The sequence below is a fragment of the Anser anser genome, assembly GCF_964211835.1.
Source record: "Anser anser genome assembly, chromosome: 30".
NCBI classification, from domain to species: Eukaryota; Metazoa; Chordata; class Aves; order Anseriformes; family Anatidae; genus Anser; species Anser anser.
The window spans coordinates 2,855,302-2,868,805 of NC_139751.1; the positions used below are offsets into that span (position 1 = coordinate 2,855,302).

General features: G+C 71.2%; 2 protein-coding genes across 3 annotated transcripts; one reads left to right on the forward strand and one right to left on the reverse strand.

Annotated features, from left to right (window-relative positions):
• Positions 1 to 1,256: 1,256 nt before the first annotated feature.
• On the forward strand, positions 1,257 to 4,342 carry MYL6 (myosin light chain 6). 2 transcript variants are annotated; one of them, XM_083814511.1, is made up of 7 exons: positions 1,257 to 1,388; positions 1,701 to 1,728; positions 2,951 to 3,094; positions 3,205 to 3,378; positions 3,476 to 3,553; positions 3,673 to 3,711; positions 4,098 to 4,342. In XM_083814511.1, exons 1-6 carry the CDS (start codon positions 1,386 to 1,388, stop codon positions 3,699 to 3,701), a joined length of 456 nt encoding a protein of 151 aa, XP_083670637.1. In that variant the 5' UTR covers positions 1,257 to 1,385; the 3' UTR covers positions 3,702 to 3,711; positions 4,098 to 4,342. The 2 variants fall into 2 exon arrangements, with proteins under 2 accessions (XP_083670637.1, XP_083670636.1); XM_083814510.1 differs by lacking the exon at positions 3,673 to 3,711.
• A 71-nt stretch (positions 4,343 to 4,413) lies between these two features.
• Positions 4,414 to 13,490, reverse strand: SMARCC2 (SWI/SNF related BAF chromatin remodeling complex subunit C2). The gene is made up of 29 exons (XM_083814514.1): positions 13,290 to 13,490; positions 13,043 to 13,162; positions 12,246 to 12,331; positions 11,835 to 11,916; positions 11,638 to 11,730; positions 11,481 to 11,550; positions 11,224 to 11,293; positions 11,038 to 11,113; positions 10,813 to 10,944; positions 10,583 to 10,698; positions 10,352 to 10,476; positions 10,208 to 10,267; positions 10,075 to 10,112; positions 9,231 to 9,361; positions 9,074 to 9,145; positions 8,869 to 8,982; positions 8,622 to 8,775; positions 8,380 to 8,472; positions 8,016 to 8,135; positions 7,870 to 7,932; positions 7,505 to 7,763; positions 7,053 to 7,214; positions 6,899 to 6,963; positions 6,685 to 6,814; positions 6,437 to 6,603; positions 6,204 to 6,338; positions 5,783 to 6,110; positions 5,156 to 5,527; positions 4,414 to 4,907 (listed from the first exon to the last, which is right to left on the reverse strand). The coding sequence occupies exons 1-29, from the start codon at positions 13,398 to 13,400 to the stop codon at positions 4,831 to 4,833; spliced, it is 3,621 nt and encodes a 1,206-aa protein (XP_083670640.1). The 5' UTR covers positions 13,401 to 13,490; the 3' UTR covers positions 4,414 to 4,830.
• Positions 13,491 to 13,504: the final 14 nt, after the last annotated feature.

A 13,504-nucleotide genomic window follows, 5' to 3' on the forward strand; every position in this document is an offset into this window, starting at 1 on the left:
GGGGCGGGGGGGGGGGTGGGCATAGAGCCCCCCCCCCTCAGCCCCTGCTCTCCCCCAGCTCCATCTGGACCTGGCGCAGGTGGATTTATCCGAGGGAGGAACCCGCTGGTGAGTGGGGTCAGGCTGGGGGTCCTGGGGGGGGGGGGCAATGCCCTTGTCTTCTCCCCCCCTCCCCAATTTCACCCCCCCCATCTCACCACCCCCCCATTTCATCTCCCCCCCCCCCAGGTATGAGCTGCGGGATGAGCGGGGCAGCCCCTAACGCACCCCCCCCAGCCCCTGCTCCCCACTGTGCCTGGGGCCGTGTGAGGGGTGGGGGGGGTGGGGGGCACGGGGGCCTCGTCCGGCTGTCGTGTGTCCCCCCCCCACCCCCCACGGCCCCCCCGCCTCGCCACTGACCAAAGAAGCCGGGGTGGGGGCCCCGCGGCCCCCCCGCCCCCCCGCCTGCGCAGACTGTTATTTATGTCGTGCCTTTTACCCACCGAGAAACCTCCCCAGCGCCGGGGGGGGGGGGGGGGGGGGCACGGGTTGTGTGTGCCCCCCCCTCTCCCCCCCCCCCCACTGCTGGGAGCCGCTTTTGTCAGAGCTGCCGTCGCCACCGCCGCGCCCCCCCCCCCAGCGCTGCTGCCTTCGGGGGGCTACGACCCCCCCCCCCACGCTCCCCAGCAAATAAAGGAGGGAGGAGACGGCGGTGTCTTCCTGGGGGGCCCTGGGGTGGGGGGGGGGTCGCGGGGGGGGGGGGGCTCTGTCCCATGGGTGCCCCCTGCCGGGGGGGGGGCTCCCTACCTCGGTGTCCCCTGTTGGGTGCCAGCATTGGGGTGTCCCTACAGGGTGGCCACCCACCGCCTGGGGCCATTGGGGTGCCCCCCCCCGGGGGATGTGCCCCCCCCCCCACCTGCTTTGTCCCCCAGGGGGGTGCTGCCATTGGGGTGCCCCCCCCAGGGGGCTGTGCCCCCCCCAGGGGGCTGTGCCCCCCCCATGGGGATGTGCCCCCCGCCTTGTCCCCCATTTGGGTGCCACCCTGGGGGTGCCCCCGGCCCACCGCCCATTGGGTGCCCCCATTGGGGTCCCCCCCGGGTGCCCCCCCCCCCCCCCCCCCCAGGTGCCCCCCCCCCCGGCCCCGCTCGTTGCCCATCTATAGGCAAAAAATCCCCCCCGGCAGGAGGGGCGTGGCCTGCCGCCCGCCCCGCCCCCCTCATGCATAATGCATGAGCTCGATACCGCGCGGTGACGTCGGCGGCGCTCGGCCAATGGGCGCGCGGTGACGTCGGGGCCGTACAAAGGCGCCTCCCGGCGGCCGCGGCCCAGTGCGGGGCCGGCACCGGGAGCGGGACCAGGAGCGGGGACGGGACCAGGGCCGGGAGCGAACGGGAGCGGCCGCCGCCATGGTGGGGCGCGGGGCAAGGGGGGGGGCGGCACCGGGGGGGGGGGGTTAACGGGACGGGACGGGACGGGGGGGGGGGTCACACACACGACGACGACACCGGAACCGGGATGCGATGGGCGGGGGGCGGCGGGCACCGGGCGGGGGGGGTGACGGCGGGGGGGTGATGCGGGGAGGGCGGGGAGGTGGGGGGGGGGGGACCGGGACCGGGAGCGGCCCCGGCGCTGGCACCCGGCGGGGGGGCCCCGACGGCGCGGGCGGTGTCGCTGCCGGTGCGCGCTAACGGCCGCGCTCTCCCCCCCCCCCCCCCCCGCAGTGCGACTTCTCGGAGGAGCAGACCGCCGGTGAGTGACCGGGACCCCCCGGCACCCCCCCGGACCCCCCCGGACCCCCCCGCCGAGGCCCGGCCCCGCCGCTCCCCGCGCTTCCTGCCCGCCGCGGGCCGGGCGGGTCCCGGGGCAAAGTCGCGTCGGGGCCGGGGCCGCTCCCGGGGCGGGGGGGGGTGCTCGGGACCCGGGGGGCGCGGGGCCCTTGGGGGGGGGACACCGGGGGCCGGGGGGGTTCCGGGGCCTCTTGCGCCATTTGCCCTTATATGGGCACGGCGCGGGGCCGGGCCGCGCATTCCTGCGGGGCGGGGCCGCCCCGGTGCGGCGGGGGGGGGGGGGGGGGGGGGGGGGGCGGGAGGCGGCCCCGGGCCTTCCTGCACGGGCGGGGCCCCCCGGCGCTCCGTGACCCCCCCCGGCGTCGGGTTCCCGACGGGAAACCGGATCCCGATGGGAAACGGAATCTGGGGCGTTGGGGGCTGGGCGCAGGTGATGGGGTCCCGGGGGTGGGGGGGTCCCATAGGTGCAGGTTGGGGGGGGGGTCCTATCGGTGCAGGTTACAGCAGCCTACAGGTGCAGCATCGCATCGGTGGGGTTATGGGGTCCCGGAGGTGCACAGTCCGTAGGTGCAGGGTCCATAGGAGTAGTTCACGGGGTCCTGCAGGTGCAGGGGCCATAGGTGCATGTTACGGGGTCCCGGAGGTGCAGCATCCATAGGAGCAGGTTACGGGGTCCTGTAGGTGCAGGGTCTGTAGGAGCAGGTTACGGGGTCCTGTAGGTGCAGGGTCTGTAGGAGCAGGTTACGGGGTCCTGTAGGTGCAGGGTCTGTAGGAGCAGGTTACGGGGTCCTGTAGGTGCAGGGTCCATAGGAGCAGGTTATGGGGTCCTGTAGGCGCAGGGTCCATAGGAGCAGGTTATGGGGTCGCATAGGTGCAGGGTCTGTAGGAGCAGGTTATGGGGTCCCATATGTGCAGGGTCCATAGGAGCAGGTTATGGGGTCCCGTAGGTGCAGGGTCTGTAGGAGCAGGTTACGGGGTCCTGTAGGTGCAGGGTCCATAGGAGCAGGTTATGGGGTCCTGTAGGTGCAGGGTCCATAGGAGCAGGTTATGGGGTCCCATAGGTGCAGGGTCCGTAGGAGCAGGTTACGGGGTCCCGTAGGTGCAGGCCGTTGCAGCACCAGCTCCCACGGGGTGCACGGTCCTGTGGGGGTGCCCGGCCCCCTCCTGACGCGGGCGCCCCGCAGACTTCAAGGAGGCGTTCCAGCTCTTTGACCGCACCGGGGACGGGAAGATCCTGTACAGCCAGTGCGGGGACGTGATGCGGGCGCTGGGCCAGAACCCCACCAACGCCGAGGTCATGAAGGTGCTGGGCAACCCCAAGAGCGATGGTGAGCGCCCCAGCACCCCCCCCAACACCCTCCCCACCCCCCTATACACCCCCCCCCCCCGGGACTGGTGCCCCCCGGACCCCCCCACAGCGCTCCGTGCCCCCGCGCAGAGATGAACCTGAAGACGCTGAACTTCGAGCAGTTCCTGCCCATGATGCAGACCATCGCCAAGAACAAGGACCAGGGCTGCTTCGAGGACTACGTCGAGGGGCTGCGGGTCTTCGACAAGGAGGGCAACGGCACCGTCATGGGCGCCGAGATCCGCCACGTCCTCGTCACCCTGGGTGAGCACCGCCCCGGTCCCGGCCCCCCCCCCCCCCCCACCCCCCCAATTCCCCCTAGAGCCACCCCGACGTGACCCCCCCCCGCGCTGTCCCACAGGTGAGAAGATGACGGAGGAGGAGGTGGAGCAGCTGGTGGCCGGGCACGAGGACAGCAACGGCTGCATCAACTACGAAGGTGAGCGCCGGGCCAGTGGCTGGGGGGGGGTCCCCAGGGCGGGGGGGGGGGGGGGGTCCCAGGGGGCTCAGCCCCGTTCCCAAGCCCTCCCTGACCATCATCTCCTTCCTTCCTCCCAGCGTTTGTGAGACACATCTTGTCAGGGTGAAGCCGCAGGGGTACGCCTCTTCCCATACTCCGCTCCCCCCCCCTTCAGTTACTTACTTACCATTTTTTTCCTCCCTTTTTTTCCTCATTTAATTTTTTTTTTTTGACTTTTTGGGTGGAATTTTTTTTTTCTTTTTAAGCAAAGAAAAAAAAAAAAAAAGCCGCCTGGTTTGCGCTCTCGCCGCCCGCCCCCCCCCCCTCGGTGCAGCCCCTGCCCAACCCCGCATGCCCCTCTGCATGGAGCCGCAGCCGTGCCCGCGGGAGCCGGAGCGCCCGGTGCTGCCGCCTCTCCTCCTCCGTCTGCCTGGGGTCTGCTGCGGGCTCCTGCCTCTCTCCGGACGAGGGCTGGGGGGCGCGGAGCCCCCCCCTCACCCCTCTCTTTCTCCTCTCTCCGCAGAGCTGGTCCGGATGGTGCTGAGCGGCTGAAGACCTACGTACGCCCCCCCCCCCATTCTCCCCCCCATTCCCCCCCAATCCCGCAGTCTGGGTTTTGTGCCTTTTCCCCTTTTTTTTTCTTTTTTTTCCTTCCCCATTGCCCCCCCCCCTCCTCCCCACTGCTGAACTCCCCCCACACCCCCCCCCCCCCACCGCTCCAGCCCCACCGGCTAAGTTATTGCTCCGCGAATAAAGAGGCGGCGGAGAGATGCTGGGTCCCTGAGCCTGTGTGCGACCCCCCCCCCCCGCAGCCCCCACACAGACCCTGCCACACGAGGCCGTTTCTTCCCGCCCCGGGGACTTGGAATTTTATTTTTGTTATTTTTAAAAAAAAAAAGGGGGGGGTGGGGAGAGAGGGAGATTGGGGGGGTAGAGAGGGTTGGGGGGGGGGGGACAAAAACAGAAAAGGAGCTGGGGGGGGTGTGGGGGGGGGAATGCCCAGTTGCCAAGTCGGATTGGAGCTGTCTCATAAATAGCCGGGGTGCAGCAGGGTCCCCGGCCCGCCCGGGGAGACCAACACTTAAATAAAATCCGGGACAATCATCATAAAAAAATACCAAAGCGGGCGGTGGGGTGTGGGGGGGGGCTTCCTCTGGGGTTTTGCGGGGGCGGGAGGGGGGGCCGGTCTCCCCGGGCCTTCGGCGGGGTGGGGGGGGGGGTGCAGGGTGCAGCGTCCTCGGCCCCAGGAGGGGGGCTCACTGCGTGGGGGGGACGGGGGTGGCCGTGCTGGGGCTGGGCGCGATGGGGTCCGTCTGCAGGGGGGGGCCTTGATCTGCACGGAGAGAAAAGGAAAGGAAAAAAAAGGGGGGGGGGGGGGGGGGGGGGGAGGTGTCACAGCTGGGGTGCGATCGCACCGCGCACCCCTCCGCCCATGAGAAGGTTTGAGCAAGGCCCCCCCCCACCCTACTCCAGCCCGATGCGCATGGGGGGGGTGGGTGTGGGGAATCCCTCCCCACCGTGAGTGCCCCCCCCCCCGTCCCCCCTCCCCCCAAAGCCCCCGCCACCCACCCAATGTCTCACCTGCGAGGAGGCCGGGGTTGGGAAGGAGGCTTCCCTGCACGGCGGCCACGATGGCGGGGCTGTGCGCGGCGGCCGAGCCCCCCGCGAGGTGCGGCAGGGCCAGGCCGGGTGGGTTAGGCGGGGGGGGCAGCCCCCCGGGCGGCATGCTGCTGGCCAGGGCCCCATGCAGCGGGAGGGCGGGCGGGTTAGCGGGGAAGGTGGCCCCGATGGACTCGGCTAGGGGGTTAGCCATGCTAAATGGGATGGCGGATGGAGGCAATCCGAAGGGCAGGGCCGCGGGCGCATTACCGGGCACGGCGGGGTGGCCGCTGCCACCGAGGCTCCCAGCCAGGCTCTGGGACGGCGGCTGCTGCCCGGGGAACGGCGCCGGGGCTGCGGGAGAGAAGACGTAGGGTCAGGGAACCGTTAAGGCTGGAAAAGACCCTTCGGGATCACCCGGGCCAACTGTCCCCCTGCCACCGCCGTCACCCAGGCACCGGGTCCAAGCCCTGAACTCCCCCCAGGGACAGGGACAGGGCCACCGCTCCCTGGGCAGCCGCACCAACGCCCAGCCGCTCGTGCTAAGACCTGGCTCCACCCCCCCCACCCCCCCCAGGCACCCACCCAACCCCTCGGCGCCCCGTTCACCGTGCGGGATGGCTGGGCCAGGCTGCGGGGCGCCCGGTGGCGGGGGCGGCTGCGGCGGGGGGACCCCGGGCAGCGGCTGCCCCCCGGGCTCGGCGGGGGCCACCATGGCCGGGGCGGGCGGCGCGCCCAGCGGGTGGGCGGCGGGGGCCAGGGGGGTGCCGGTGGCGGGCAGGGGCTGGGCCCCAGGCGGCAGCGGGGGCGGCTGCTGCTGCTGCTGCTGCTGCAGGTGCTGGAAGTGCTGCTGGCGGGCGCGCATCTCCGCGTACTTCAGCTGCTCCATGTGGAAGGCCTGGCGGTCCGCCAGCAGCTGCTGCCGCTGGTATTCCAGCTACGGGGAAGCACGGGGGGGGGGTGTCAGCAGAGGCTGCCAGGGTGTGGGGGGGGGGAAATGCCCAGGGTCCGTGCCCCCCCAGCTGCTCACCGCCTCGCGCTCCCGGTCCATGATGGTCTCGAGCTCCTCAAAGTGCCGCAGCTTGATCTCCAGCTTCTTCATCTGCGTCTCCACCAGCAGCGCCACCAGCGACTTGATCTTACGCTCCTCCACGGCCGCCAGGTGCTGAGGGGATGGGGTGGGGGGGGGGGGGTCAGCACCTGCAGGAACCCCCCCACACACACACAGAGCCCCCCACCCCCCCCAAACCCCCCAACCCGCACCTTGGCCTTCACAGCAGCTGCAGCCAGCGCGGCGGCGGCGGCGGTGGAGAGGTTCCCCTCGCCGATGTCCCGCTCCACCTTCGCCTTGCGCTCGGCCTCGGGCTCCAGTGGCTCCTTGGGCACCTCGTCCTGTGCCTCCTTGGCCTCCTTCTCCTTCTCCAGGTCCCCTGCAGGGGGCAGGGGGGGGTCAGTGAGGGGCGGCTGGGGGAGGGCTCCGCACCCCCGTGCCTGGCCAGGCCTCCACTCACCTGTGCCATCGCTGTCGCCCTTGTCCGACTCCTTCTCACCCTCCAGCTCCTTGCCCTTCTCCTCCTCCTTCTTGGCCATGTCCCCCAGTTTCTCCTTCGCCTCCTCCTCGGCGGTGCCATCCCGGGGCTCCTGGGGAAGAGCCCAGACCCGGCTGTTCGCCCCCCCACCCACCACCTCCAGCAGGGCCCCACCCTGCACCCCCAGCCCTGGTACCTTCGCCTCCTTCTTCTCCTCCGCCGGCTGCGCCTCTGCCCGCGCCTCCTCCGTGCCGCTCTCCTCTGGGGACACAAGCGCAGGGTGAGCCCTCCCCCTTTCTCCTGCCAAAACTCATTACACAGAGACGCGGCAGCACCTCCCCAGGCGGTACCTATCCGCTCCGGCTCGTCGGAGGTGGTGCCGGCGATGCCGCTGCTCTCCAGCCCGAACGCGGGGTCGGCTTTGCCCGTCACCTTGGCCGCCTCCTCCACCTTGCGGACGTGCGCCTCCACCAGCGCCGTGGGCACCTCCTCCTTCATCTTGGAGAACTCCTCTGCCAGAGCAGCGCGAAGCCGCCCGTCAGCAGGGGGCTGAGCCCCCCCCCCCCCCCAGCGCCAGCCCCGCTCCTTGGCACCGCACAGCACCCCGGAGGTGTGTGGGGGGCTCGTCCCGTGTCCCCACCAGCTCCCCGTCACCGCCCGCGGCCCCGTGCCATGCTGCCCGATCTCTGGCGGTGCTCAGCCCCCTCTTGCCTCCACTGCCCTGGGGGTCTCGTGCCCGTAACACCACGGCTGACGGCACCCCCCCGGGCCCCGACCCCCTGCGGGGACGCGGCCGCATTACCCAGCGCCGACTTGGCGGCGGCGGAGGCGACACGGGGGTCGACGACGGAGGCCAGGAAGGCGACGGTGCTCATGACGGGGTTGCCGGACTGGCTGAAGGGGATGGGCTGGTAGGCCAGGGGCCCCAGGGACGCCTCCGAGTCCTCCAGGTAGGGGTCCTCGATGGGCAGCCGCAGGAAGTGCAGGATGCACTCGTCCTGCGTCCGGCTGCCCACGTGCTCCGACACCTTGTTCCAGTCGTCCTTGTACATCTCCAGGGCCTACGGGGTGGGGCGAGGAGTGTGGGGGGGGGCTCAGCGGGGCTGGGTGGCCCCGTTACCAACGCTCCCCCCTCCCCGGGACCCCCCTCCCAGATCCCTGGCTCACCTCCAGCAGCAGCAGCGTCTCCTGCTCTGTCCACTCCCGTGTGGCGCTGGCGGCAGCTTTGCTCTGCGGGGGTGAAAGAGGGGGGGGGGTGAGCGGCGGGGTGGGGGGCACGGGGAGGGAGCAGGGAGGGGGGCCGGGGCCCCCACCTTGGAGGGGACATTCTTCTTGGTGTACATGTCGGTGCGGAGGCCGAAGTTCTGCATGTCGGCCGGCTTCTCCTTGCTCTTGTCGGGGAAGTTCAGCATCTGCTGTGAGGCCGAGGTCTGCTGCTGGGGAGGAGAGGGGACGTTGGGGGCACGGCCGGGGGGGCGGCAGGCCCGAGAGGACGCAGATCCCCCCCCGTCCCCATCCCCGTCCCTCCCCGGAGACGCCACAGTGCCCCGTCTCGTCACGGTGTCCCCCCCGCGTCCCTGCTCCCCAGGGCAGGGCGGCATGCGGGGCGCGAGGGGGAGGAGGGAAGGAGCCTTCCTCGGCCAGCGGCGGGGGGACGGGCCCCATGCAGCCGCCTACCAGCTCCGGCTTCCCTTTCACCGTCTCGGTGACGAGGTCTTCGATCTCTTTGCTCTTGCGGCCCGTCTTGGCGTCGCCGTCGCTCTGCCGGCCCTGAGGCACAGACAAAGCTGTGCTCAGCCCCCCCCCCCCCCCCAGCCCCCTCAAAACCCCAACCCTAACCCCCCCCAACACCCCCCCCAACAGGGACCGGGGAAGGCGGACGGGCCGCGGCCGCGGCGGGGACCCTCGCGCGCACCCACCTGGGGCGTCTTGGGCTGCAGCGGCACCAGCCCCGAGGGCGTGTCGGCCAGGACGTGGAAGTGGGAGGTGGGCGGGGGGCCCATGGGGGTGGGCCGGCTCTCGGCGTCCACCTGGTAGTTGATGAGGCCCCACTGCTCCAGGAAGGCGTGGACCCTGCGGAGGAGGAAAGGGGGGGACGGGGGGGTTGGGGGGCTCAGAGCGGGCGGCCGCCGCGGGGCGAGCTGCGCGCCGCGGGGCCGGACCCACCGCATGATGGCACAGACGTCGCCCGCCAGGTTGCGGCGGCAGGCGGTGGAGGTGAGGTACTCCTGCGGGTTCAGGCGGTACGTGTCGATCATGAAGTTGCGGTAGGCCAGGTATCTGCGGCAGGGAAGGGGGGGGCGGGGGGGCCGTCAGCGCGGCGCGGGGCCGGGCGGGCACGGAGGGACGGGGCGGGGGAGCCCAGCCTCACATTTCGGGGGTCTTGGACTTGTTCTTGCCGTTGAAGAACTCGGGCAGGGCTCGGCGCTCGATGGCGTGGACGCTGCGAGGCGAAGGCAAGGGGAGGTGCCGGCGCCGCACCGGGCTGGTACCGGGGCACCGGCCGCGGCCTCGGGGCGCCCCCGTACCTGTTGTAGTCGAACCAGGCGGCGTAGCTGGGGATGATGATGTGGTGGGTCTGCTCCGTCACGTTGTCCTCGTGCAGGTCGGGGTTCTTGGCCTGCTCCCCCTTGCTCCCGGTGCCGTTCTCCTCCTCGTCCTGCGGGACACCGGCGGCGCCACGTGGGCAAAGGGCCCTGACCCCCTCCTCCGTGCCCTCGCCGAGCACTGGACGCGGCCCACGGCCGGGAGAAGCTGCTGCAGCCCCAGGGCGAGGGGGCCGCGGCAGCACAGCATGGTTTGGGGCGGAAGGGACCTCAAAGACCTGGTTTGAATCCCCCTCCCCGTGCACAGGGTCCCCTCCCAGCAGCCTGGGCTGCCCAAAGCCCCAGCCAGCCTGGCCTCGAGCACTTCCCAGCAGGGGGCAGCCACAACCCGCTCCAGCAACAGATTAATTTCTCACTTCCAATCCACATCCAGCCTCTTTCCTCTTGAAGCCATTTTCCCTTATCCTATCCCTACAGACCCCGGGAAAAGCCTTTTAGCACCTTCCCTATAAGCCCCCTGCTACAAGGCCTCCCCAGGGCCTCCTCTTCTGCAGGCTGCACAACCCCAGCCCCTCGTCGGAGGACAGCTGCTCCGGCCCCAGGATCATTTTTGTGGCCTTCCTCTGGACACCCTCTAATATGCCAGCAAACGGGGCCTTTTTGTCCCCAGAAAAGGGACAAAAAAGAGGTCACCGTCCTACAGTGGCGACCCTGTTTCTGGAGCGGGAAGCACGGTCCTTGGAAAAGGGAAAAGGGTCCCCTGGGCAGGGAAAGAGACCAGACGGGGCTGCTGTCACCGAGGGCTGGCACAGCCCCACGGCCTCACCTTGCCGGCTGTCTCCATGCTCTCGTCCTCCTGCTCATCTGGAAGAGAGGACACGGGGGCGGTTTCGGGCACCGCCAGCTTGGCAGGCACCGGGGACCGGCCGCAGCGCCCAGCCCGAGCGGCTCGGACTCACCCAGGTCTGTCATGGTGCCCCCCTTGACGGGCGCAGACTCCGAGTCCTTCTTGGTGTTGACTGCAGCAGAGGGAGGAGGCGCTGAGCGCCGGGGTGCTGGGACAGGCACAGCCCCGCGGGGAGGCTGCCGGCCCCGGCCCTGACCTGTTTTGGGCAGAGTGACCTCCTCCACGTTGGGGACGGGCGAGGGCTCGTCCATGTCCTTCGTCAGGTCCTCCTGCTCCTCCTCGCGGTGCCCGCGCTTGGACTTGTTGTAGGGGGTGGAGGGCCTGCGAAGGCCAGAGGCCCCCCCGGCCCCGTCAGCACCGCAGCCGGGCTCCTGCAGCCCCTGCCCTGGGGCTGGATCCAGCCCTGCTGACCCCCCCCCGGGCTCACCCCTTCTTAGCATTCTTCTTTTTGGCCTCCGGGGTGGGCGAGGGCGAGGGCGAGCGCTTCCTCTTCTTGTAGTTGCCCCCCTTCTTGTCCCGACGGTCCGAGTCGGGGCTGTTCACCTGTGGAGGAAGCAGGTGGATCACGAGGCACGGGACTGGGACCTCCCCCCCCTGCGCCCCCAGGACAGAGCCCCCTCCCCGTGCGTCCCCCGGGGGCAGCCGCCACGTTCTGACCTCATCCGTCAGCGTCTTGGCCGAGATCTTCTTCCTGCGGGCGAGGGGGCTCTTCTCGTCGGTCACCTCGTAGTCCTCCTCGTTCATCCACTCGTTGAAGGTGTCCGTGTCCAGGATCCACTTGGCATGGACCTGCGGGCGGGGGTCCGGACGGATCGGTGACCCCAAGGGTGGGCGGGGGGGGATCCATCCACAGGCACCAGCTGGGCCTGGGGGCCCCATCACCTTCCGGGGCTTCTCCGGCGTCGGGGCGTCCTCCACGGAGGCCTCGATCTCGTTGGCCGGGATCCAGGTGTCGTAGCTGCGGGCGCAGGGGCAGGGGGTGGGCAGGGGTGTCCCATCAGGCCGCGGCCACGTCCCCCAGCCCCAGCGCAGAGCGGTGACTCCCCGGGGCCCCCCGGGACCCCTCACCTGTCGGGGTAGTAGCCCCAGTGCAGCAGGACCTGCTTGTCTCGCTTCATGACCGGCCGGACCCACTCCTCTGCAAGGCACAGGCAGGGGGCACGGTGCTGGGCACGGCCCCCCCCCACGGCTCCGGCTGCCCCCAGGGGAGCTGCCCCGGCGGCCACGCACGGCCCAGCCCCCAGCACTGCCCCCCCCCCGATGGTTCTCCGTCGGTTCTGAGCTGGGGGGGGGGCTTGGGCTGCACCCCCCAGGCTTGCACCCACCTTCCTCCAGGTTCCCGGGGACGGGGCAGACGACGTGGGACGCGTTGCTCTTGTCCTCGGTCACCGTGCCCTGCAAGGAGGGGGGAGCGCGGGGCTGAGCACCGCGACGCAGCCTCGGATGGGACCCCCCCCCCCCCACCCCAGCGCTGCCACCGACCTGGTGCCTCTTGACAATGTCCTTCAGCTTGCTCAGCAGCTTGGGCTCAATCTCCTGGTGCAGGAAGATGTTGGGCCGGGCCAGGCAGTTGTTCTGAGGACAAAAGAGCAAAGCGTTGAGCGGGACGGGGGCAGATTGGGGTGGGGGGCGGGGAGGGGATCTCCGGGGGAGGGTGTGGAAGGGGAAGCACCCCTTACCTGCACCAGGGATTTCTCGATGGTCATGAACATCTCCACGTTGCGATCCATCCGCGAGGGATTCTGGAAATCGAAACGCCGCCTTATTGGAAGAAAAGAGCGACTCTCATGAAAGCCACAGCTCCGGTCTCCTCGTCAGCCAGTCACAGCCTGCCTGGCGGGGGGGGCCTGAACCCCCCCCCCAGGGCTCCGTGGGGCCGGGGGGGGGGGGACAACCTTCCCCCAGCGCCTGCTCACAGAGGTGGGCGCCCTACGCACAGCCCAGCCCAGGCAGCCACCGGGCTGGGGCAACCCCCGGTGCTCCCACAGAGGGGACAAAGGTTCTGACCTGCCCCCCCAGCCCCCACAGCTCCCACCCCAGCCCCCTCCCGCTCCCAGGCCCCCCCCCAACGGGGCGCGGTGGGTGCTCACCATCCTTGGTCGCTCTTGAACTTATAAGCGGCTGCCAGGATGTGGCACAGGGCTCCCCCCGCCTTGAAATCCAAGAAGCATTTGATCTGTAACGGGAGGAGGGGGGGGTCAGGGGGCCACACGGGACAGCCTGGGGCACCGGGAGCTGTCACCGGCGCTGGGGGGGGGTGCTGGACCCAGGTCACTGGGGCTGCAATGCGGGCACCGGCTTGGTGGCTGGGGGGGTGCTGTCCCCGGCCGCCAAAAAGCCCCCGCGCTGGGGGGCTGGCCCCGGGGCGCTGTCTGTGGTCTGGCGCTGTCCCAGGTGGGGGGCAGCTGCCAAGCAGGGCACGGCCCTGGGGTCAGCGGGCCACCGGCCCCAGGCTGCCGGGGCACGGTCCCTCACCGGGGCATCGTCCCTGCGTGGGGCCAGGGTCCCCGCGTGGGGCCACGGTCCCCGAGTGGGGCCAGGGTCCCCGCACCGGGCACCGGCTGTACCGAGGCCATTGTCCCCGGGCTGGGCTTCTGTCCCCAGGCCCCCGAGGCGCTGCCCCTGCTCCAGGTGACATCCCCACGCCGCGGGGCTGCCCCGGGGGCGGGGGGGGGGGCACCGTCCCCGTGTCCCCAGCTGCCCTCCCCGTGTCCCGGGGCCGCAGCCCGCGGTCTCAGGGGCGCCGTCCCCGGGGCCTGTGTGGGGGGGGGGGGAGGGGAGGGAAGGGGCCGTGCCCGGGGCTCGGGGGCTCGGGATGGGGGGGATCACGGTGTGGGGGGAGCCGCCGCCGTCGCGGCGGGGCCGCCTTTGTGCGGCGGGGGCTCACCGGCAGCTTGGTGAGGGGCGCGTTGCTGACGTGCTTCCCGAACACCTCCTCCTGGAACTGCAGCAGCTGCACCACCAGGCTCGACAGCGACTTGTTGGTGGGGGGCTCGGCCTGGATGTACTGGGGGCGGGCGGAGGGGGGGGGTCACGGCCCCGCCGAGGGCCGCAGCCGGGCCTCCCGCCGAGCCGGGCCCCGGGGGCGGCGGGGCCGTGACAGGCCGGGCCCGCGGCGGCCGCCCCCGCCCTACCTTCTTGTAGTTCTTGCCGAGCCACAGGCGGACGTTGTCGAACTGGCTGACGGTGTCCGAGGCCTCGTAGTACTTGACGTTGGGGCCGCCGTCCTTCTTCCGCACCGCCATCTTCCAGCGGGCCGGGCCGCTCCCCGCCGCGCCGCTCCCCGCCGCCACGGCCGCGCCGTCAGCGCCGGTAGCGCCGCCTGCTGGGCGCAAAGTGCGTAGCGCTG

Excerpts from the sequence above, each read along its gene's own strand:
- SMARCC2 (XM_083814514.1), bottom strand. The coding sequence starts at position 13,400 with ATGGCGGTGCGGAAGAAGGACGGCGGCCCCAACGTCAAGTACTACGAG. Across the intron at positions 9,146-9,230 it reads GCCTGGTTCGACTACAACAG|CGTCCACGCCATCGAGCGCC; the intron begins GTACGGGGGCGC and ends TTCGCCTCGCAG. Across the intron at positions 8,983-9,073 it reads AAGTCCAAGACCCCCGAAAT|ATACCTGGCCTACCGCAACT; the intron begins GTGAGGCTGGGC and ends TCCCTGCCGCAG.
- MYL6 (XM_083814511.1), top strand. Across the intron at positions 1,729-2,950 it reads CTCGGAGGAGCAGACCGCCG|ACTTCAAGGAGGCGTTCCAG; the intron begins GTGAGTGACCGG and ends GGCGCCCCGCAG. Across the intron at positions 3,379-3,475 it reads CCACGTCCTCGTCACCCTGG|GTGAGAAGATGACGGAGGAG; the intron begins GTGAGCACCGCC and ends GCTGTCCCACAG.